The following is a 24,952-nucleotide window of genomic DNA, read 5'->3' on the forward strand; positions in this document are numbered from 1 at the left end:
TTCTAACATTAAAAGCATAAAGCCAAATGTCAATTCCTTTGCGAAAGTGAACTTTTTTTTTTTTTTTTGGTGAGCACACACATATGAAAGGTTTACAAGGTTCTGCCACAACAGAATCTTCTTCTTCCAAGCAGACTAAGATAAAAGCAGTTATGGGCTGGATTAGACCAATAGAAATAGAGAATATGACAGCTAAAAACTATTAATGATCTCTTCTTTAAAATGTTTTTAAAGGCTAAAAAAATTAATACTAGGTCAAATGTCTCTTGTATTTCCAATTTTGATGTTGGTTTTAGATATCATAAGAGTTAAAATCTGTGAATTCTAAGGCAGCAAAGGATTCTTAGGCTCCTAGAATTATTACTGTATTTTTTAGAAATGTAAGATTTACAAACTAAAAATTAACATATTTTACTTCCTCCTTTCCTATAAGTTTACTTACTCTCATGATACGGTCATTGATTTCCCTCATGACAAATTTGTTTGTTCTCTCTGCATTCTTATAATCTGTTGTTAGTCTAGAAGTAGCACGAAAGAAGTCTCCACGAGCAGAATATAGCCACTGTAGATTCAGACCCATCTCCTAAAGCAAAAAAGACATTCCATTTACTGTTAGGTGTTGTATCTCAAGGATGTTATTCTATATACCTTTCTTATTTAGGTGTAGCAACTGAGATTCTGATAAAAGGGAGACTCCTAGATAAGTGCAAGATCCAGAGAAAGCAAGACCACAGCACCTTGTACCAGAGGTTCTAAGCTCTATGATTAGAACTATACTCTATTTAAGCCCAAAATATAGTATAAGAATCACCCTTAATCTCATGAGAAAACCACCCTCATCAATAAATTTAACATAAGCACCCTGGCTGCTGTGGCTCAGGGGACTGAGTGCCAGACTGTGAACCAGAATGTCATGGGTTTGGTTCCTGGTTGGGGCACATGCCTGGCTTGCAGGCTGGGCAACAAGAAGCAACCAGCTAATGTTTCTTTCCTCCTCTCTCCCCCTCCCTTCCCTTCTGTAAACATAACAAAATCTTTTAAAAAATGTAACATAATCTATCAGTCGAAGTATATAATCCTGTGTGGTATATCATTTCCAGTTCAATTTCTCTATGGGAGAGCACTTGAAGCATTTTGGGTCAACAAACTCTAGATTTAGTTACTTCCATTTGGTTAGGCACAAGTTTCTGATCAGTTACAATTTGTTTCAAGGAAGCCATACTAATTAAGATTTGGTTATCAGTTGGAAACCACTTTTAATTTTCTCACACATTTCAAAACTACACAGGATGAACACTAAATAGGATTGTAACTATTGGCTGTGTTCACTCTCTGTCCATGTCATTTCCAAAAGGCATATATGTCTGAACTCATGGGTTCAAAGTCATGGTTGAGATCTTTATAGTCTCTGCATCCTAGCTCTTTACGGGTTGCTTGGGATACATAAACAATAGAAACCTTAACATCATTCTAGATTCTGAAATACTTGCTGTGGTCTATCCTAGATCTAGAACCTATAGCCTCCCAACTTTCCTTTCAAATGAGTTATGGATTCTAAGCAAAATTATACCTCAGTTCACTTTAAAATGTATTTTGGTTACCAATCATGTCCCTCCTCAGGAACAGCTAAACATCATTTTTCAAACTGCTTTAATACTGCAGCAATAAAAACCTGGTTTTAATTAGTACTCACCTTTATGTCTGTTCTAAACTGGTTCATATCTCTCACAAATTCAAGTATTTCCTCATTATACATGTCATAGTTCAGGTTCAATTCAAAATCTTGGGAAAGTTTAATCATGAGCTGGCCAGCCACTTCTGCTGCTCCCCGTGCCATTTTGTTCAACTCAGGGACTTTCTGATACAGTTCCTCATAGGTATCCAGGGTAGTACCTAAATAAGGATAATCCACGTCCTGGAAAACAAAGTGAGGTTAGAAGCACTCAGATGGGTTAGAAGAGTAGGTGCCTCACATTCCAGTTACACCATCAAGGTAATAACTGCAATTCTTCCCTTGCTTCTAATATATTCCCAACCCCAGTTTTATCCCTTAGCCATTACTTTCAGAAGACAACGCTTTTGCTGCTTTCTTTTAATTTAACCTACTCCAAGAATGACACTTCCTTCTAGGTTCTATGGAGTCCCTGTTCTATTACATCAGATACCCAGAACAGATTTCTAGCCAAATTCCTTCAAGTTATACCCTTGTTATCTTCTCTCTGGGAAGTCTGGCCCATTTAATGAGGAAAGAAGAGAGCATGGATGGAATGTACTTCCAATATAAAGTGTTACTACTACTCTTAAACTAAAATTTGCCTTTTTCTTAATCATGCAGCACTTGATCCATTCATATAATTTTACCTTTCAAACAAGAACGTTTGATGCTCACAGGAATTTCACCTTCATTAGACAATTTTATTGACTATTTCTTCAGCTCTAGTCCCTACTATTGTCTATAGTGACATTTCTTTGGTCTGACCTCAATTCTTTACTTTCAGACTGTACATTTCTGTATTATCTCTACCTGTAAACCAACACTGGTAGGTTTTGACATCTAAGATGTCATTAAGAAATTTATTTAAAAAAAAAAAAAAAAAAAACAAAAACCATGGCTTCTGAAGGTCAATATGAATCATCCATAAATTTCCTCTACCATAGGTGATGACACATTGCTCTTCCTAATGTACTAAATAGACAACATGACAGGCTATTTCAATATAATTCATACTGCTACTCTGGCAGGTCAAGGGAATTCTACCTACATTAATCTCCAAATCCAGATCTTTCATCACTCCCACACTTCAGACCTCTGCCTGTCTTGTGCCAGGCTAAGAAGTCTAGTAAGGAAGGACCCGGCCTCTACTGGATCAACAATTTTGTAACCGTGATTGAAATAAACATAATATACTAAACAGGTGGTCATTACAGAATAGGCTGTACTAACAAACTCGTGGAAGATTCATGTATTAAAAGTTTCCTCATAGACATCATCAGCTGCAGCTTCTGCTTAACCAAGGAATGACCCTGACCACAAGAAACTGGGCAATTGTCAGCAACTCATATCAGACCCAGCAGAAACTCTGCCTGCATGTCCTGTTCCCAGATATCAGCAGCGAAACTGCAGATCGAGCTATGAAACTACATGGTGGTGCTCGCAGGAGCTAACACTGAAACCTCCCAAGAACAGAGCTGAGAAACTGCTCATTGCCAGAAATTCCTTAGCTCCCCTCTTCCACGGTTCCCTGATATAAACTAGCCAAGACACCTGAGATGCTGAGACGGTACTGAAGGCATGAGCCCGCCATCTTCTCAGGTGTGTCGACTCCTGAATAAACCTCTTTGATTTACTACCAGCACCTGTCTCACAAGTTTGCCTTTCATTAGGGCAGGCAGCTGATCCTCGGTTTCAATTACAATTTGATGCCAAAGTCAACAGCTTCCACCCTGACCCCTTCTACTACCTCAAGAATCTCTTCACCCTCAGAAGTGCCTGCTACAGAGCTGGTCTTCATCATTCTGTTTATTCTGTCTTCCAGTGCCTTCTAATTGGCTCTTGTACAAACCCAATCTTGTTTTCCTGCAACTTGGTCAATTCAAAGTTCTGTCCATGACAATCTTACAACTATTTGTTTTTTGCTCTTTTACCCGCAATCCCTGCTTTAAGAATGAATACCTGCAGCCACATTTCAAAAGGTAGCAAGAACAGCATTGTCTAGTACAGCAACTGGTGAAATTGTTCTATACCTCCACTGTCTAAAGGTAGACTTGCTATTAACTAATCTTACTTAATTGAAGTTTTAGCAAATAAAATAAAATGATAATTAAGCTGAGCTAATAATTCTATGTTAAGACTGATCATAAGGTAGCAGGCAGTAACTGCATGTGTATAACTTCTTAGAAAACATTTTAAGCGGCCTAGGAAACTTGGTCTCAAAATTGATGAAAGATCCAAGGTAACGCTTTAGAGTTCTTCAAACTTACCTCACAAAAACAGAAGGAAACTGCTGGGATTCCAGAATACGCAAGGAAAGGGAAAGCAGCATTATCAAAAGAAAGTTTCTTACTGCAAGGAAAACAAGAATATGTTTAGAAAGTTTTTAAGAGGCCAGACAGTGCTACCGTGCAACTTTATTCCTAGCCCCAAATAAGATCTTTAAATGAATCTCTCTAGATACAGGTAAGCTCACTGCAAGGTTGTTTAGATCTCTACCTAACACAGCAAGTGCTACTGCATGATAGTTTTTCTATTAACTGTTCATTCACTTTTCTCAACTTACACTTTTTTGATCCAGTTGCTATCCCGATATAAAGAGAGCCCAGTAACTGGATGTTTCACCTGTAAAATAAATTAATTTATTATTAAAATGAACCTTTCTAAAATATGTTTGTCTTTATATACCTTTATAATATTAAAATTGTATCTCCTTGGAAAAAATGTTTCAAAACAAAACAATCTCAAGTTTCTGAAGTTATTCCTACTAAGCTCATGTTAATTCCTTTAGTTAAAATGAGCTAAAAATGAGCCCTGGCGTAGCTCAGTGGATTGAGTGCAGGCTGTGAACCAAAGTGTCGCAGGTTCGATTCCCAGTCAGGTACATGCCTGGGTTGCAGGCCATGACCCCCAGCAACCGCACATTGATGTTTCTCTGTCTCTTTCTCCTCCCTTCCTTCTCTAAAAATAAATAAATAAAATCTTAAAAAAAAAAAAAAAAAGACTACTTAAAAAAAATGAGCTAAAAATGTTTTCCTACATGATATTCTAAAGGTGGGTTAACCACAATTTTAAAAACCCTCTCCTAACCAGCCCTCAGGATGTACCTATCTCATTTCTGATTTCTTCCTTCTGGCACACCTTATACTACTGCCAGCCCAACCTGCAAACACACTACTGCCTTATTGGAGACCCCACAGTAATCACTAGTTTCCCATGCAATCAAGGTCAAGTTCCCTGACCCTTGTTCCCTTCCAACTGTAATCACTCCTGTATATAGCCTCTAATCCTATTAGGCAAATCTGGTTCCTCACTCATTCAAAACTATGGTACATCAGAAGCAAGTCTGTCTTTATCCAATAAATATTTCATCTGGCCTCTTATTTAAGTCTTCAGGATAGTTTAAGTCCACCTAAAACCTTCCTTACACCCTGACTCTTTCGACAATCCCCTGGGGGCACCTACAGTACAACTTAGGCCTCATGGAATTCTGCTAGATATTCCTAAAGAGACTAGGTATTGTTTGAGATCTGGGCCCTTCATACATCACCTCCCTCACCTCACATGGTTCAACAGGCTGGACACAAGCCAAGAGCACGACTGAACTAATGCTGCTATAAAATTTATTCTCAACTCCAATTATTGGTTACTTATAATGGTTTAAATAGCAATGTTGTTCATCTTATGCAAATGAGGCAAAAATGAAGTTATACATTTTCATAATTAGGTATACACTTACATCTTGCATCGTTTTCTCAATCAGTGAATACAACAGTGGGCTGGCAGAAACCTTGAAGTTGCCGGCACCTGCAAAGAGATTATTTTAACATTGCCCCTTCTCTAGTCAAGCAATTTTCAACACTGCTACTTCTAAAACTGAAAGTACTTAGCAAACAGGAATACAAGAGGACAACAGCCTAGATCAGAGTCATTTGCAACAACTATCCTCTTAATGAGATACATAAAAACATGATTTAGGAGTCAAAGTTCTTTAGTGACAGCTAATGTTAATTTGATTCAACGGAAGCTCTTACTTCAGTTTGTATACTTTAATGTTAATGATTTGTTTTTTGGTACCTTTTTGGTTCATCCACTAAGGCAGTCACCCCAGCTAGTTATACTAAGCTTGCTATATTCAATACATTCTGCTGCATAGGTAAAATGGCAATAATAACAAATCTAATAAGCTTTTCTTTAATTGTAACTCCCTCTTTTTTCTTCCCAATGGAGACATTTCACTATTCTGAGTTCATCCATTGGCTACACCTGCATTTTTAACATTCAGACTCTAGCCCTGACCAGTGTGGCATGGTTGGTTGAGCTTGTCCCTCAAAGTGTAAGGTCGCTGGTTCGTTTCCTTGTCAGGACACATGCCTGTGTTGTGGGTCCCAGCTGGGGCACATGCAAGAGGCAACTGATAGATGTTTCTCTCCTCTTTCTCCCTCCCTTCCCTTGTCTCTCAAAATACATAACATTTTTAATTGGTATTTCTATCTATAATACCACAATCTAGCAATATGTGGACTATTCTCTAGTGGTACCATTCTATAAGGCATTGTTTCATTCCTTCTGGTCTAAATTATAGTCCAGACTAGTGGTTCTCAAACTTGAGTGCATCAGAACCACCTGGAATGCCTGTTAAACCATTTTGCTGAACCTACACTCCAGTTTCTGACTCAAAAGGTCTAGGATAGGGCCTGAAATTTTTTCATTTCTAACAATCCCAAGGAATCCTAATGCTGCTCATCAGGAAACTACACTCTCCACTGCTCTACACAAGGCAATCTGCGCCCACAAGAGAAAGCTAAGTCAATCTTTTGATTTGGATATAGCCAATGTAAATTATAAAAAGTAACAAGTTCTGCTGTAGAAGAGTTTATGTAAATTCATAAATAGTTAATGAAAAGAATACTTACTAAGAACAGCTTTATCCAGATTAATGTAAGTGAAAGCCTTTAAATGCAAGGAGGAAAGGTATCCCTAGAAAAAAAGGAAAAATACTAATGACTAACATGTGTTAATCTAATTATCACACAAAGTTACTATACTATTAGGGGTTTCTTTTTTTAAATTTGGATTCTATTGAGATGAAAATATACAAAGGCAAAAGTGATACATGCTCAAATCTATCAGAGCATGGTTTCTAGAGGACAAACGAAAGTCATACAAGTTTGGGCGCCATTCTGGGTACAGTTCATACCTCCAGCCACTCAGTAGCGCCCACAGCTCCAAAGTCGCCTGCACTCCAGCTGGCAAAGACAATGCTTCTGCTGGGCTTAAACCCACCTTAAAGACAATAAAAAGTCAGTTTTATCTTGGGAAAAGTTATAGGCAGCAACTGACTTCCGAAAAATCCAAAACTTCTCATTTAAGTTAGCCGACTCAAAAATTCCTTTTCCTTTTGAGGCCCAGGTGAAAAAAAAATTTCAAAGGTGATCTACATGATCACATTATAAGAAAATAACTGCTGAATCACTAGGGTACACAACTGAAACTAATAATATTGTATGTCATCTATAAGCAGTGAATATAAATTTTTGAAAATTAAAAAGTATAGGCAATCATTTGCAAATAAGATGTCAAGTACATAGCATGGACCAGCTTACTAAAAGCCACTTTCTTTCAGCTCTGTTATTTGGGCTCCTTAATTTCTGGACCAAGAGACACTTGAAATCACAGTGTATCTTCTTTGAGAATAATTTGCTTATAAGTCACTTAAAACATTGGATTACTTTAAAAACAACTGTTATGAAACAGAATAAAAATCACAGATTTAACTTACAGCAAAGAGTTTCCAGAGAAATTGCATTAGTTCCTTCGGGACTGTATGTACCATTGCCCTCCTCCGTTCCCTTTCCCAGTTACTGCATTAATGTACTTTTGTATAAAAGTTAAGCATTTCAACTTACCCTCTGATCCAAAGATTCAAAATTGTGATGAAGATTTGTATGTGTGTGTGGAGAGGTGTAGGAGTGACAAATACCATGGGAGAAAGGCTTGAAAGTAAGCCTTCATATATTATGTTTATAATATATAAATATATTCTACCTTATATTTACAAATGTATCAAATTATACATTATAATTTTATAACTTAACAATACATCTTAGTACAGAGGTATGCCACTGCTTGCTTTTAAATAGATTACTTAGGGGGCCATGTTAGAGTCACCATATCATTCTAGGTATGTCAAACTAAGAATTAGGGCCAAATATAGCACTTTCCAGTGTCTCCAAAGAAACTGATGATTTTCAGTATAATTAAGACACTGCCCCTGGTTTGTGCAGCTCAGTGGATTGAGCGCCGGCCTGTGAACCAAAGGGTCAGTGGTTTGATTCCCAGTCAGGGCACATGACTGGGTTGAGGGCCAGGTCCCCAGTAGGGGGCACATGAGAGGCAACCACTCATTGATGTTTCCCTTTCTCTCCAACCCCCACCTCTGTCTAAAAATTAATAAATAAAATCTTTGAAAAATAAAAGACACGCATGGAGAGCTGTTTCAAAGTCAAAGACAGGGATACAATAACTTTACAGTAATTTTGTATGGTAACAAATGGCTACTAGACTTATCATGGTAATCACTTCATAAAGTATGTAAAATGCCAAATCACTATTTTGCACACCTAAAACTAATGTAATATTGTATGTCAACTATGCTTCATTAAAAAAGTCAAAAGCACCCTGGCTGGTGTGGCTCAATGGACTGAGCACCAGCCTGCAAACCAAAGGGTCGCTGGATCTTCCCAGTCAGGGCACATGCCTGGGTTGTGGGCCAGGTCCTCGGCTGGAGAAGTGCCAAAGGTAACTGGCCCACGTCTCTCTCACACATCAATATTTCTCTCCCTCTCTTCCCATCTTCTCTAAAAATGAATAAAATCTTTAAAAATAAATAAATAAATAAATAATTTTAAAAATCAAAGGCAAATGTTACAAAAGGTGATCTGCTTTGTACTCAAGAACTCAGGGTCTAGAAGGAGTGACAAAGACAAAAGTGAGCAAAGCATATTAGAACATTTAAAACTGTGTGTAGGACATAGTTATTTAAGTTCTCAAAATTTGCACTCTACCTTTTAAGACCATATCAGAAAATATCCGGGCAAGTTCCAACAGGAGAGCTGTTCCCACACTGGATTTCGCAGCTCCAGGGCCCCAGGCATCTCTCTGGGCCCCCACCACAACATAGCGATCTTTAAAAAAATAATAATAATTATACAATGAGCTCTTAAACTGTTTCCTAAGTCTAGAAAAAGTGTGTTCGTAGAGGAGTAAAAATGGAGTATAGGTATTAAGGATAAGAGCCTTAGGACTTTGGGGATTAAAAATTCACATGGCGATACTTAACTTTTTCCTTATTAGTATCGCTATTCTTTTTTTACATTACCAATTGTTTACTCATAAATTGTATTTGTGCTCACTTACTATTTAATAAGCAACTGAAGTCCAAGTCCTCTCCATATTAAATAACATGACTATTTGATTGCATTTAAATAGATACATGACCTATTCACAGGATCAACAAACTACAGCCTACACACCCATTCACCATGTACTGTCTATGGCTGTTTTCTTGTTACAAAGCCAGAGTTAAAAAGTTGCAGCAGAGACTGTATTGCCCACAAAATGTTTACTATCTGCTCTCTTAAGTAGAAATTTGCTTACTGCTGGTCTACTAAATAATTAAAAGTGATTCCTAGTCATAATGGTCAAGTTTTGACAAGTTACTTTGCTCTGGCCTTATTAGCTCCCAGTGATACTGACACCTAAACAATTCCCTTTAGGACAGATGAGATAGCGTTTCTCAAAGTCAAGCCAGCCTTCCTACACTCCCTCCTCTGTCCTTATGCTTAAGAGGGAGAAAAACAGAAACACGTAAGTACAGCAATAGAGAGAGAGAGAGAGAAAGAAAGAAAAAATAAACAAGGGTCTTTACCTGGTTCTTCAAAGCCTTTAATAACACCAAAGACGTTTAAAATTCTTGTCTCTTTCAGTACACTGTTCACAGTGAGTTTCACATTCCTATTCTGTGTTGTTACCAGCCTACATGAAGCATCTGTTTTCCAAGCAGGAGGGCAGTTTCCCTCCATATTTCTAGAAGTAAAAAACAGAAATCAACATTCTGAGTTATTGTTACTTTCCCTGGGTTTATAAAATCAGTCCTCCTTACCATCCAGTAAAGTCCTAGGTTAAAAGGACATAAAAGAGAAGATAGAAAACTTACTCCCTAGTGGCTGTTTGTGTCTTACTCTGATCTGTAGGCAGTCATTTGAAAACCATGTGTTACTTACTTGTTTAACCAATGTTTTCAATAAAAATCTCCTTACCTTTTTCTTCTGATGTGTGCCTTTCTGACAGAGACATGCTTATAGTGTACATTTAAAAGATATCAAGATGGACTCAGAATGAACTTTTTATATGAAAGTCCATTAACATATTCCCATATTTACTAGCTCTCTCCACTAAAAAGGGTGGTATGTATACAGGCTTATTTCAGTTAAAAAAGAATATCCTCATGCTTCTTGTAATTAAATGTTTTCCCCTACCTAATTTCTCTAAAGGGCTTACCTACATAAATACAGTTGATCCTTGGACAATACAAGTTTGAATTGCTTCCTTCTGATTGTATTTATTTTTTGAGACTTTATTTCTTTATTTTTAGAGAGAGAGTAATGAAGGAAGAAAGAGAGGGAGAAAACGGTTGTTGTGTGAGAGAAACATTGATCAGTTGCCTCTCGCATACCCCCAAACCAGGGACCTGGCTCACAACCTAGGCATGTGCCCTGACTGGGAATCAAACCAGCAACCTTTCGGTTCATAGGCCATCGCTCAATCCACTGAGCCACACCAGCCAGGGCCCTTATTATTAACACTTATTTCTAGCTTTATTGTAAGAATATAATATATATAACAAAGTATGTGTTAATCAGCTGTTTTTGTTATTGGTAAGGCTTCCAATCAACAGTAGGCCATTAGTAGTCAAGCTTCTGGAGAGTCGAAGTTGCACATAGATTTTCAGCTGTGTAGTGGAGAGGGCCAGTGTCCCAACCCCTGCATTGCTCAAAGATCAACTGTATATCAAAACATTGTTACCCTTCACTACACAAGGGTAAGATAAGGGGGCTGGCTTCGCAGGCTGTGGTGGGAAGAACTACCTGATTCTAAATTTGGTTATCAATCAATAACAATCACCTATCACAAATGCCTCTTAGATTTAGACAGTATTATTAATAGTGATATAGTATCTTACAAAGTCCTTACATGTAGATGCTCTTCATTTGATACCAATCACCCCATTAGGTAGAATATATTTTAGCTGTCCAATTAAGCCAAAGGAACATGATCAGTGGGGTTAGAGTAACTTGCTCTATGCCATACAACAAATAAAGGTTCCCATGACTGTTTGATACTAGATCTACACCATAGGCCAATACCAGGTAAAAAATATGTCCAGATCTAGATAAAAACTAATGACATGTACTCTAATCAGACTGGGTTCTGTTTTTAAAGAGGAATACTAATACAGTAGGGATATCTAGGACTAATCATGGCTGCAAAACATCTAGAAACTGTAGTGAGAACTAAGGATATTAAGTCTTACAACTACAGACAAGAAAACTTAAAATTTTCCATTACTAAAAAGAAAATCTAGAACTAATGGGTGTCATAGGGAATAAAAGTCAGCTCAACATGAATTCTAACAAATCTCTAATAACTCAATGGGTTGTCATAGGCAACAAAGTGCTCTACTATGGAAGTATTCAAGCAGAAGCTCTGTCAGGAATATTTCACAAGAAATTCACTGCATGAATTGAATAAGGACTCCTTGAGTTTATAAATCCAGCGTCTACTACTAATATCACTTTATGGAGGAAAAATTTCATTTTTATCTACACCAAGTTAATAGCTATCCACCCCCCCAAAATGTTCTGAATTTGGAAAATTAGAGCCCATTGTTTTGAGATTTAAAGCAAATCAACTTAGATTATTCCTCCGTAATCATAAAACCTCACCCTCCAAGACAGTTTTCAAATATGAACTTACTCAAACAGTTTCTCTGCAGAGGCTCTGGAAATTGTTTGGACAGGTATGTTAGGCAATCCTGATGACTGAGATGGTGGAAACTGAGTGTGATTGAAAGAAGGGAATCCGGGTGTGTAAGGGTCACCTGTTCCCAGATGAGCCTAGTAAAACAAAAGAGGAATCAGCTCTATCAGATACTCAAGAAGTTTCCCTGGAAGTTCAGATTCAATACATTGCTATATAGCCCAAGCTTAGTTTAGCACCTTAAAGTCTGAAAGTCTGAGTGGCTCTATGATACGAGACTCTTGATTTTATGACATATACCAAATTCTCAATTCAAGACACCATAGCAGTCTCCCCATACCCGTGAGGAATATGCTCCAAGACCCCGCTGGGTGCCTGAAACTGCAGACAGCGCTGAACCCCACATATACTGTGTTTTTTCTTATACATACATACACTTTATGCTTCCTCTTTGGCATATCTGAACTGCCAGCATCACTACTCTTGCCCTTTGGGGCCATTATTAGGTAAAATGAAGTTTTCTTGAACACAAGCACTGGGATACCATGACAGTCAGTCTGATAACTAAGATAGCTACTTGATGAGTAACGGGCAGGTAGTGTATGCAGTGCTGACATGCTGAGCAAAGGGACCATCCAGTTCCAGGCTGGATGGAGTGGGATGGCTTAAGATTTCATCATGCTACTCAAAAGGGCACACAGTTTAAAACTTATGAATTATATCTGGAATTTTCCATGTAATACTTTCAGATGGCAATTGACAGTGGATAACTGAAAGCAAAACCACATAGAAGGGGGGACTCCTATACTGATAAAGTACTTTTATCAATAAGCAATAACTAGTTTTCAAAGTCATGTAACCCATCTTCTTGCTCACTGCTAAAACTCTCTCAGAAAAAAAAAGCATTTAAGAAAGGCAGAATTCTATCCACATTTCTACTAGTGTAAGTAAGAGTTAGTAGTAATTTGCAGAACCCAAAAACTACTTTAAAAAAATAAGAACTCACATGTCCAAAGAGTGGAAGTTCTGCATCAACAATGGGAAATTCACTGTAGTCCATGTAGATCAAAACACCAATTGCATTAAAACTTTCAGCATTTGCAACCTAAAGGAAAACACATAAAGCTCAGAATATGAACATCTAATCATATAAAATTGTAATATATACTGGACTTTATTCTAAACAAAGGGTTGCAGAGTATTAAGTAAGCATTTTGATTTGATGAGTTCATCTTCACTGAAAGACAAGGACTACAAAATAATCCAAGTGGATACACCATAGTTTTGAAGTATCCTATTAACTTTAGATAAGTAGGACTGGTTGAGTTCTTTAATAATTAAATTACATTATCAGGTATGAGAGTTTAAGATTGCTAGCCTTCAGAATGTAATAAAGTTAATAATACTATTTAAATGAAGAATAATATGACACCAATGTATTTAATTACTTATACTAGTCATACTCACCTTTTCAGCAAAAGTGATTTTCCCTGCTCTAACAATCACTAAAGATCCATTCACAGGAGTGCTTAAACTCTCAAAATCTTGTTTAGTGCCAAAATTAGCATGGACCAGGTTACCCTAAAATAAAAACATTACATGTAATCACCATTAGGTTATTAGAACAGCCCTCAAATCTAAGACAGAATTGTTTTCCGATCAAGACTTCTGGCCTCCTATATTCATCTTTCATTATCCCATGCTACCTTTAATATACATGGATGTGTTTACATTAATTAATTTATGTTTAATCTACTTTTACATTGCTTCAGACCTCTTGGAGGAAGACAAAGGGTAACAGAGACATATACCGATATAAACATTGTAGGCCAGCCAGGGCAGCACCAATCACAATGTTCCTGCACCTGAACCCCAGACAAGTGAGGATATACATAAGAATGGGTCTTAATGGAAAGTTCTGACAATATTTTTGTCCAAAAGTGGTCTATTATAATAAAGTGATTTGCACAGATCAACTTTTAGATGTTTATATAAGCTGTCATCATAATACTCCTAAACTCTGTTAGAGTTCAGATGTATATCTATAAACTGACATTAATAACCAAATATCTAAATATAGAAAGCTTGCAGGGGAACTAAAACCCTCAAAGTTTTTTTAACAGAACAATCCATGCACCTCCAAACCTTAGCTCGTAGGTAGCCAAAGAAAGTGATACACATAGGTAAGCAGGAAGGCAGAGAATAACCATAAAACTTCATCTGGCTTGGAAGGTATCCACTAGATAGACCCCTGATATACAAGTGTGATTTTTTTTTTAGTTCTTTTTTAAGAGTATATTTTACTGATTATGCTATTATAGTTTTCCCATTATTTTCTCCCTTTTATCCCCCTCCACCCTGTGCCCCCCTACCTATAGCACTCCCCCCCGCCTTAGTTCCTGTCCATGGGTTGTACATATAAGTTCTTTGGTTGCTCCATCTCCTATATTAACCTCCCTCTATTTTGTACCTACCAATTAATTATACTTATTCCATGTATCTTTCCCCATTCTCCCCACCTCCCCACTGAAAACCCTACATGCGATCTCCATTTCTGTGAATCTGTTCCTGGTCTAATTGTTTGTTTAGTTTTTTTGTTTTTGTTTTTTTTTTTAGTTCAGTTGTTGGTAGTTGTGAGTTTGTTGTCATTTTACTGTTCATATTTTTTAATCTTCTTTTTCTTAGATAAATCCTTTTATCATTTAATATAGTAAGGGCTTGGTGATGATGAACTCCTTGAACTTGACCTTATCCGGGAAGCACTTTATCTGCCCTCCCATTCTAAATGATAGCATTGCTGGACAGAGTAAACTTAGATGTAGGTCCTTGACTTTCATGACTTGGAATACTTCTTTCCAGCCCCTTCTTGCCTGTAAAAAGTTTTTGTTTTTTTTTTTTTTTTTAAGAAACCAGCTGATAGTCTTATGGGAATTCCTTTGTAGGTAACTGTCTCCTTTTCTCTTGCTGCACCTGTTATCTTTAATCTCGGGTAATGTACTTATGATGTGTCTTGGGTCCAACCTCTTCGGGACTCTCTGAGCTTCCTGACTTCTATGTCTATTTCTTTCTTCAGATTGGCGAAGTTTTCTTTCACTATTTTTTTCAATGAAGTTTTCAATTTCTTGCTATTCCTCCTTGCTATTCTCCTTCTGGCATCCCTATGATTCAGATGTTGGAGCGTTTAAAGTTGGCCCAGAGGTTCCTAAACCTCTCATTTTTTTTTTTTTTAATTCTTGTTTCTTCATTGTTCTGGTTGAATGTTTATTTCTTCCTTCTGGTTCAAATCATTGATTTGAGTCCCAGTTTTCTTCTCTTCACTGTTGGTTCCCTGTATATTTTTCTTTATTTCACTTCATATAGCCTTCACTTCTTCCTCTATTTTACATCCATACTCAACCACTTCTATGAGCATCCTGATTACCAGTGTTTCAAACTCTGCATCTGATAGGTTGGCTATCTCCTCATCACTTAGCTCTTTTTCTGGAGTTTGGCTCTGTTCTTTCATTTGGGTCATATTTCTGTCTTAGCACACCTGTTATATTGTTAAGGGTGTGAAAGGCTTAGGTATTCGCCAGGGTAGAGCAACCCTCACTGCCATGTTCTAGCGCTGTTTGTGAGGGAGTGGTCAGAAAGGGAACAGTGCTCCTTGTTCAGCTCTTAATTTGCTTTCTGTCACTTCCCCTGCTATCCACAGCGAATTGTCCCTTCTGGTGCTGATTCCCAGGTGGATGGGTTTGTGTACATTCTAGGACCCTGTGGGCCCCTCCAATGGACTGTCCTGTGAGATGGCAGTTTCTCCTGCTACCACACCCCCCATAGGGTTTTTACAGCCTGAGGTTTTGAGGCTTTCTTTTCCTGTCGCTGGAGCCCTGGGTTGGACAGTCTGTCCCTCTTCCCAGTTGTTCCTCCCAGTTTATCTGCACATACGAGAATGTGGAACATCCTGGTCTGCCAGACACTGCCTCACCTGCCCCAGTCTACCAGCCACCACCTTATTACGTGTCCTTGCCACCCTGGCTGCCTGTCTCCTCCCTCCTACCAGTTGGGATGAATTTCTTCTTTAACTCCTTGGTTGTCAAGACTTCCATACAGTTCAATGTTCTGGCAGTTCTGGTTGATTTTTGTTTTTAAATTGGTTGTTATCCTTCTTTTGGTTGTACAAGGAAGGGAGGCCTCCATCTTGGCTGGAACTCTCCATATATGTGATTTTTAACCTGAAAAACCTAGATAAAGCTATCCTATGTAGCTGTTTTTTAATTTCTGTAGTTTGGCCACACTTGTTTAAGTTTTATAACATCAATCATTCAAGAATCAAGCTAAGACTAGACTACAGCCAGGATGATATTGATATGAGTCCCCACAATAGAGTGAATCTGATATATGCATTCATTCAGCAAATACTACCTTGTGTCAGACACTGTGCAAGGCTGTAGGATATAGTAGTAAATGAAACCAACCCCTAGTTCTTTTGTAAAGATTTTATTTTTAGATAGAAGGGTAAGGAGAGGGGAAGAGAGGGAGAGAAACATTAATCAGTTGCCTTTTGCACTCTCCCAACCAGGGACTTGGCCCACAACCCAGACATGTACCCAGACTGGGAATGGAACTAGTGACCTTTCGCTTTGCAGGAGGATATTCAAGCCACTGAGTCACAATCAGAGCCCCTAGCGCTATAGTAGCTTATATTCCAGTGTGGAACCAAATGAATAATGTATGTTAGGTGCCACAAGTACTATGAAGAAAAATAAAGGGAGGGAAGGGGAAGTGATTAGAGGAAGGACATTTCTGATAAGATAATCCAGGAAGACTTCTCTAGAAAGGTAATGTTAGAGGAGAGACTTGCACCATGTGAGGAAATAAGCCATGCAGATATTTAGAGAAGACTGGTCCTGGCAAAGGGAAACACAAGTTTGTAACAGCCTTGAGGTGAGAGTGTGCTTAAATTTGAGTGTCTGAGGAACATCAGGGAGGTTAGAGTGATCAGAACAGAGTGAGAGAACAGGGTAGTGGGATTACGTAGGGTCTCGCCAACCAAGATGAGGACTTGGCATTTTATTTAACCATGGCACAGGAGGGTTGAGAACAAGAATATCTCATGATCAGTTGCATTTTACAAGTAAGTTTATACTATAACTCCTGAAAATGACAATGAGTTTTTGAGTTATTCAACAGAGAAAACAAGTCATGCACTGCTCTGCCTTACTTACAGTAACTGTCCCATTCTTGCTGTATGCCACGTAACCCGTAGGGTTCTCCACCAGGTATCCTGTGCCACTGCCCACGGCCACTATGGTCACTGCGTTTTGAGCACTGTTAAAAGATTTAAGTTAAAATGAAGCTAATACCACCATTGGAAAAAAATTAAATGGTGTTAATATATTTAGTCTTTGCTATTTTTATCACAACTAAAAGTAGCTGCTTTATAAGTTTACTGTCTTTCAACATACCTGCCTTTGACCTGAATCTTAACAAAATGTTCATCGTGCCAGGCTTTGCTGAGTTGAAATTTACGGAATTGACCTTCAAGATAAAAGGCAAGGCTTTCATCTTTTTGAGATCCAGCCTCACGAGGGACATAGGAATTTTCATTTAGCTGCCTGGAGGAAAAAAATGTCACTGTTAAACCACCTAAAGTTTAATTTAAAATAAACATTAAACTCAAATATCAGACAAATTTATTTTTAAATTAACACTTTTTAATAACATTATGTAGGTTTCAGGTATACACCATTATAATTTGATTATCTGTATGCAAAAATAGGTATTCATAACCAAAAGTCTAGTTTCCAACAAGTAAATTGTTTTAAAATCATAACTGAATACTATCTATTAGAGCTAAGATAAATTAACAGTGACCCAAAATTTCTGGACTAACCAGATAAATTTAGAAGAAAAAACTGTGCCCAATATCTGAAGAAATTTATGACTTCAAACGTGTTAAATCCACTTATCAACTGGAAAGCACTCCTTCAAGAGCCCTGTCCCAATATAATATCTCTGCTTAGGGTAGTTTTAGGGGAAATGAGCAGCCTCCAGAGGATCTTTTGTGAGAAAAGTGAGATAGTATTACTGTTGGTAAAGTCAACATTACAGCTTCTAGAATCCCCTAGAAGCAAAACTGCTTATTCTGATCTGTCATGGCTATTTGTAACTATACATGGCAGGTCAGTTATTTTATCTTTTAGCAGGGCTGGGGGGTAGACTATACTCTCACTTCAACTGTGGTTGTACGATATACCTGCTGTACAATACACACAAAAGTATTCCTTAAATGGAATAAAAATGCCAATATTTCTAATTTAAGACTAAAATAATTACTGTTACCACTGAAACTACAGGAAACTAGTAAAACCTAAAAGATGAATTTGTTTTTTACACAGAGTTAGATATATGGTCTAAGGAAAATCTAAAAAATCTAAAGCTAGATACTTCAAGGACACTTCTTAGGACAAGGATTAATGAGTGAGAACCAGAAGAAATCAAGGAAAAATAGAGACATATCAAGTTGTGCACCCAAGTTAGTCTTGATCTAGAGGTAAATAAGACTACTGATGCCCCTGGAGAGCAGCAGAGCTCAGCATGACTTAAAAGGGGTTAAGATGGAAAATCAGGGCAAAAGAAAGTCTGACAGTAAGCAACAAGCTACAAAGAAACAGATGACAAAAAGATTAAGGATCTGTGATTTTTTTTTTAAAGAAAAAGGAGAGTCCCCACAAAAGCCCTAACTTTTCAAAATAGTATTCCTATTAAAATAGTTCGAATTCTTTACCAAATCCTTACCCTCTAGCTAAACATAGGAAGTCTCCCCTACTCTTTCTAGCAGATTGACACCTTTGTTTAGGTATTGAGGTTAAACTTGTGAAGTAGCTCAAGCTTACTTGATTGTGTTGGCGAACTCTACGTTATTCAGTTTCTCTGACAACATTGCTTTGAGGTCTGACCAAAATAAACGGGGAGGTGTTTCAGGAAGGTACTCATCTGTTTCCTCTGGTTCCTGACTCTCCGGAGACGCTATTTCTTCACATTCAGCTTTTGGTTCCACACGTTTACAATAGCCCAAGTAGCCAATCATAAATCCTAAGGATGAAAAGTTTCAGAGCTGAATTCACAGAATTTCATTTACAATCTATTCCCAAAAGAATTGTTAATATTTTCAGCTGAGTCTCGAAAATACTGGCTTTAATCAAATTTAAAGCAGTTTGAAAGTAAATAATACACCTGCTTTATATATTTTGAACTGTTTAGTTTAATAAAATATATACTAATTTTATTTTATTTATTTTTATTTATTTTAATTTGTAGAGAGCGGGAAGAGACAGAGAAAGAAAGGGAAAGAAACATCAGTTGGCTGCCTCTCACACCCCTCCAACTGAGGACCTGGCCCAAAACCCAGGCATGTACCCTGACTGGGAATCAAACCAGTGACCTTTTGGTTAGGCCAGTGCTCAATCCACTGAGCCACACAAGCTACGGTAATAACTTTATTTCAAACAGTTACCTTTTCAAAGTATATATACTTTTCTTCCCAGAAGCCTTCCTTGAATCTTTAGGCTAAGCTTTTATGCTACAAATATCCTGTACATATTTCCTGTACAAATGTATATAACATTTGCAAATAACACTGAAATGATTTGTGTCTAATTCTCCCACCAGGCTAAACTCAAAGACAGGTATAGAATCTTAATGATTGTATTCATAGAACCTAAAACAATGGCATATAAAAAGGTACAATATAAATGTTTGCTGAACTGAAATTAACAAACTTCTGAGAGTTAGTGACAAGAAACATTTAAGTTTTGAGTGGCCACTCTTACCAATGAAGAAAAAGATGATTACGGCAATAGTTCCATAACAGATATTTCCATTAAACCTTCTTGATTTTGTAACATGGGAATGATTACTCCTCATGTGATTGTCATCATTTTCTTCCTCGTCTGCAGCTAGTTTCATCTCCACACGACTGTTATCGCCATCTACTTGCCGTGCAAGACTAAACCGGGTATATGACAATGGTTCTCCACTAAACTGAGATTTTAAAAAAGAGAGACAAAGAAAGCATTATGAAAAGAAGTAAGGGAGTAGGAACATTTACATAAAGTCTGGTTGGGTACTATAGTTATTATTGGGCCATCACTGTGACTTACTACACATTCTTAAGGAAAAAGGAGTTCTCCTTTCAAACCATTATCTATCCATGTGCCCAGTTCTGTCAGTGGCAGGTGAATGATAGGTCATACACTGGCCTTCTTCCTCTCATTCAGCCTTTTCATTCAGGGTTTCTGTTATGTATATCTACTTGTATACATTTTGATCTGTGCTTTCTTTAGTTAACGTGACCTATTTGCAGAACCCCCTCCACCACGTTCCAAATACCCTGAAACTTCAGACAAGATTTTCCATAATTCTACTCTAGACTAAATATACGAGTATTCTTTTGTGGAATGAGTTAGGCCTCAAGATCACCATTTCAAATATAAGTGAATATCTGATAATAGCTCTGGGTATTATTTCATGCTTAATTGGTGAAAGGCATTACTGTATACTTCATATTCTTACAAGTTGGTGACAAAGAAATGCAAACCTAAAACATCTTACCAAGTTAGAGAATGCTGATCTGGCTTGATCCATCATTCTGAGCTGCCACACAGAAGAGCCTAGTAACATAATACAGAATTATGATAGTGAGATATATGCCATTGTATCAGATTAATGAAGGCTTTTCATTACCATGCTACATTATTATGTCTCAAAATTATTTTTAAATATATTACCAACTTTCTAGAAAGGGTATTTAACAAAATATTTAGTTTACATGACAACTAAATTTAGTGTGAGGTGAACGTGATAACCACTACACTACAGAAACTAGATTTAGTATAATCTCTGATTCCATCTCGAATTAAGGTAGAGTGGGTATGGAGGCAGCTTCAAGGACATTATTGGAAGAAATAAGAAATTTGAGCCCCAGTTAGTTTGGCTCAGGGGATTGAGTGCAGGCCTGAGAACTGAAAGGTCACCAGTTGATTCCCAGTCAGGGCACATGCCTGGGTTGCAGGCTAGGTCTCCAGTTAGGGGTATGTAAGAGCAATCGATCAATGTATCTCTCACACATTGATGTTTCTCTCACTCCTTTCCCCTCTCACTAAAAATAAATAAATAAAATCTTAAAAAAAAGAAATTTGAATATAAATTATATACTGGAATACAGTATTGTATTAATGTTAGGTTTAGGGAGTGTGATGATGGTATTGTGTTTTTGGAGAACTTGCTCTTACAAGGGAGATTACTAGTTAAAAATTCAAGGATGAAGTATTGTAATGTCTGTAAGTTACTTTCAAATAGTTCAGTTTTTAAAAAGTATATAAAAAATAAAGCAAATGTGGCAAACTGTTAACAATGAATGAATCTAGGTAAAGGGTAAATGGATATACACATTACTTTTTCAATTTTTCCTGGAGGCTTGAAATTTTCAAAATTAAAAATGTGGGGAAAACTAGTTAGATTGTCATCCATGGTAAGTAGATTTAACTGAATTTAGTTAGAGGGACAAATACAAAAGACAACAGAGTGGCACCTAAAAAAAAAAAAGCCACAAGTAGAATTAAGTCAAAGCTGATCATGTAACACAGGCCAGTAACAAAGCGTTTCCAATAGAAAAAGAGAGCCTTAGCTGGTATAGCTCAGTGGATTGAGCACAGGCTTGCAAACCAAAGGGTTGCTGGTTCCACACCCAGTCCGAGCACATGCCTGGGTTGTGGGCCAGGTCCCCAGTAGGGGGCACTTGAGACACAACCACACATTGATGTTTCTCTTCCTCTCTCTTTTCCTCCCCCTCTCTATAAATAAACAAAATATTTTAAAGAAAAAGAGAGAAAACCTGATTCTTCTGATTAAGTGAACAGTTCCTATAAATGATTTGATAGATCTTGGAGGCAAAAAGCATATACAAAACACAGAGTATGCTATTTTCTAGATGAAGAGTCCAATTAGCTAAGAGGTTAAGTGTGACTCGTTCAAAGCTGAAAAATGATACTCTAAAAATGTGTTACAGGGTTATAGAAATTTTGTCCTCATGTCCAGAAATATTAAGAAATTAATCTTAACTTTTTCAAAGCAAAATATACCTCTGTAGCCAACTGAGTCCTAATTGGTTTGAGTGCATCTAGATCCTTGATAGTGATTATATTGAGATGCATAAAAATTAACATTTACATCACGCTACCCATTTTACAGCTTTTCAGATACAAGTATACTTACAGCACATTTAACACCCACATGGCACAAAGCAAGTTGTGAGATATACTCAGATTGTAAAACAAAAGACATTATATAAACTGAAACTAGAAAAGTCTACTATCATAACCTATTAACAAATTCTTTTAAACTTATTAGTTTCAAAGACTGGAGCCAGTAACCAATAAATAGGTCATATTCTTAGAAGCACAATCTCTTGCCCCATCTGGCGCAAAACGCTTATCACTATCACTGCACCAGAACCGTACAAACCCAATCACCAGAGCCAGAACTGGAAGGCCCCACCCTGAACCAATTTTAATCACCGTTTTCTAGGAAAGAACAACTGACAAGTTTAATTCTCATCCGAATCAGCCATTCCTTGAGGTTTCTAGTTTTAAATTAACTTTAACACCAGAGTGACAACATATTTAAACAAAATGATTTAAATAAATGAGATTGAGTGTTTGCAAATCTACAAAAACAGGTAGATATTAATAGAACATGTAATTATGGTTTTATGTAATTAAAATCCAAATACAGTTTTTAGTGGGAAAATAGATATTAGTTATTTCTATTTCAACACCCAACACAAAATTAAAACTATAACATTAAAAAAAATCAAGCCATAGGGAAAAAAAACTGTGACCTAGGTAATTCCTAGTTTGATCTCACCATTTAACTTCACAACTGTGAGAAATACAATAATTCTATGACATCCACAGAAATTACTCGGAATTTTTTTTATATACAACAAAGTTGAGTCATTCTTTCAAAATTACCTCACACATAGTAAAACTTTCTATTTAAAATAATTCCTCAATGTATCTTCTTCCAACTGAAATCACCCTAAGTACTCTGAAACTGCAGAAGAAAAACTTCCCATACTAGTTGCAACGACACTATTCTGTCTATAAACAAGTAGCTCTGCTGAAGCTGCATCGACAAGCCACGCAATTCTTATTTGTCTTATTTCAACATGGCACCACCAATGCTGATAATCGATATAAGAAACCAACTATCACCTGGATTTTTATTCATATTAGCACTTGGTATTTCTTTGGTGTTCTCAATAATAACTGGAAAAACTATTCAGTTTCTCATATTAATAATGAAAATTAAGGTAAGCAACAGAGCCCCATATGCTTGGAGCATGAAATGGAAGGAGGATCTGAAATGTCTTCCCTGGAGTCATGGGATGGAAGGCAGAAGGCAGCAAAGGTACCAGTTAGACTACAGTCTCAAATTTCTTAAAAATTCAAATCCTCTTATTCCTCCTTTCTTTAAACATGGCATTAACTTCTATTTAATTTTTTTCACATACAGTAATTATCTTGAGGTCTTCAGTTCCTTTGGGGTGTCTCAAAACCAGAGGTCTGTATATGATATATACAGCAAAGGTGGGGGTGGGGGGCAGAGTGCAGGAGATCATCAACCAAAATATACTTTCACCTATTTTTTTAAATGTAATTGATTTATGCAATATGCAGCTTTAAGGAACAATTTTTTAAAGACTTTATTTATTTATTTTTTTTAGAGAGGGAAGGGAGGAAGATAGAGAAACATCAATGTGTGGTTGCTGGGGGTCATGGCCTGCAACTCAGGCATGTACCCTGGCTGGGAATCGAACCTGCGACACTGGTTCGCAGCCCGCGCTCAATCCACCGAGCTATGCCAGCCAGGGCTCTATTTTTAACATATTCAAAGCTGCTACTCCATTTTACTTGACATAAAAGCAAGACACTTGTTTGTCTTAACTGAAAAGTTCACCTCAATTTATAAAAGAGGCCACAGTTTCAATCCTTGGAGCTCATGTAAAGTTCCTCTGCCTGCTTGAGGCTCTGTTCTAGAGGCCTTCACTATCTAATACTTTGCTGCCCTCTGCTTTCTCCAAAATGGGAGACAATCCAGCCTCTGTCTTTGCCTTATAACATTCTTCTGTTCTTGAAGGCCTACTCATGTTTCCCTTGCTCAGCTCAAGGGCTATCTCAGTGAAGCATCCTCTGATTTCCCTATCCTATATAGTATTTGACTTGGAATTGCATTATAATAGAGAAATTTTACTTCTTAACAATATAAGGCCATGCTTAATGTATGAAGTTCTTTTTTCATATCACTTAGAAATGGTAAGAAAAAGAATATAACTCTGGCTGGTGGATTGAGGGCCCACTTGCAAACTAAAATGTTGCCAGTTGGATTCTCAGTCAGGGCACATGCCTGGGTTGCAGGCCAGGTCCCCAGTAGGGGGCATGCGAGAGGCAACCACACACTGATGTTTCTCTCCCTCTTGCCCCTCTCTAAAAATAAATAAGTATTTTTTTAAAAAGAAAAATATAACAAAAACCTTATACCTGGGATCTTTTCCTATCCTTGACACTATTATGATTTATCCTGAAATTATTGGGCAAAGCTTGGCTGGTAGAGATTTTTAAAAGCAGGAAAATATTAACATTTATGTGGTAGATAGGGCTCCAAGACCTCAAGCAATTAGTCACAGATACCCACTTTGCAAACTACTTCCCTAGACAGCTACATATTTGCAGGTGAAAGTGAGTACAGGAACTTCTGCAAGGCCCTCAGAACTCATTAATTGTATATACACAGGATGACTTGTAAAGGGAAGGTCAAGGTTTTTACTAGCCTTAAGAGTCTAAATTGAAAAGACAGTGGAGGAAATCAAACAAAACAAGTGGCATCTTTACTCCCATTCAGCTTTCTGAAAAAAAAGATTGCTCAGTGGAAGGTCAGGACCTCGTGAAGTCATTGCAGTTTATCTCTGTAGTGCTCATCAAGGAAAGCACAGAGAAGGCAGAGACATACATGAGAAGTTCCAAAAGGTCTCGGAGGATCATTTTTAACCAGCTTTCACTGTCTGATTCAAACTTAGCTGTGAGCCTTGCTCCATTATAGATTAAGTGCACTTTCAGAGGCAAATAATTGCCATGCCTTAGGGCAGAGTTGGCCAAG

General features: G+C 37.4%; 1 protein-coding gene across 1 annotated transcript in view; it reads right to left on the bottom strand.

Annotated features, from left to right (window-relative positions):
* The window catches only part of TFRC (transferrin receptor), a 29,743-nt gene that overhangs the window by 3,203 nt on the left and 1,588 nt on the right, over window positions 1-24,952 (bottom strand). The window contains exons 2-18 of the mRNA XM_028504418.2: window positions 20,348-20,406; window positions 19,567-19,777; window positions 18,631-18,829; window positions 17,200-17,349; window positions 16,960-17,062; window positions 13,220-13,333; window positions 12,759-12,857; window positions 11,750-11,889; window positions 9,642-9,799; window positions 8,779-8,898; window positions 6,912-6,997; window positions 6,628-6,691; window positions 5,451-5,518; window positions 4,278-4,336; window positions 3,982-4,063; window positions 1,694-1,915; window positions 443-583 (exon numbers count right to left, since the gene is read on the bottom strand). Of these exons, the coding sequence (XP_028360219.1) occupies window positions 443-583; window positions 1,694-1,915; window positions 3,982-4,063; window positions 4,278-4,336; window positions 5,451-5,518; window positions 6,628-6,691; window positions 6,912-6,997; window positions 8,779-8,898; window positions 9,642-9,799; window positions 11,750-11,889; window positions 12,759-12,857; window positions 13,220-13,333; window positions 16,960-17,062; window positions 17,200-17,349; window positions 18,631-18,829; window positions 19,567-19,777; window positions 20,348-20,383 (2,052 nt within the window). The 5' untranslated portion in view covers window positions 20,384-20,406. The remainder of the gene's footprint in view (window positions 1-442; window positions 584-1,693; window positions 1,916-3,981; window positions 4,064-4,277; window positions 4,337-5,450; window positions 5,519-6,627; window positions 6,692-6,911; window positions 6,998-8,778; window positions 8,899-9,641; window positions 9,800-11,749; window positions 11,890-12,758; window positions 12,858-13,219; window positions 13,334-16,959; window positions 17,063-17,199; window positions 17,350-18,630; window positions 18,830-19,566; window positions 19,778-20,347; window positions 20,407-24,952) is intronic.

Source organism: Phyllostomus discolor, chromosome 2, assembly GCF_004126475.2.
Source record: "Phyllostomus discolor isolate MPI-MPIP mPhyDis1 chromosome 2, mPhyDis1.pri.v3, whole genome shotgun sequence".
Lineage (NCBI taxonomy): Eukaryota > Metazoa > Chordata > Mammalia > Chiroptera > Phyllostomidae > Phyllostomus > Phyllostomus discolor.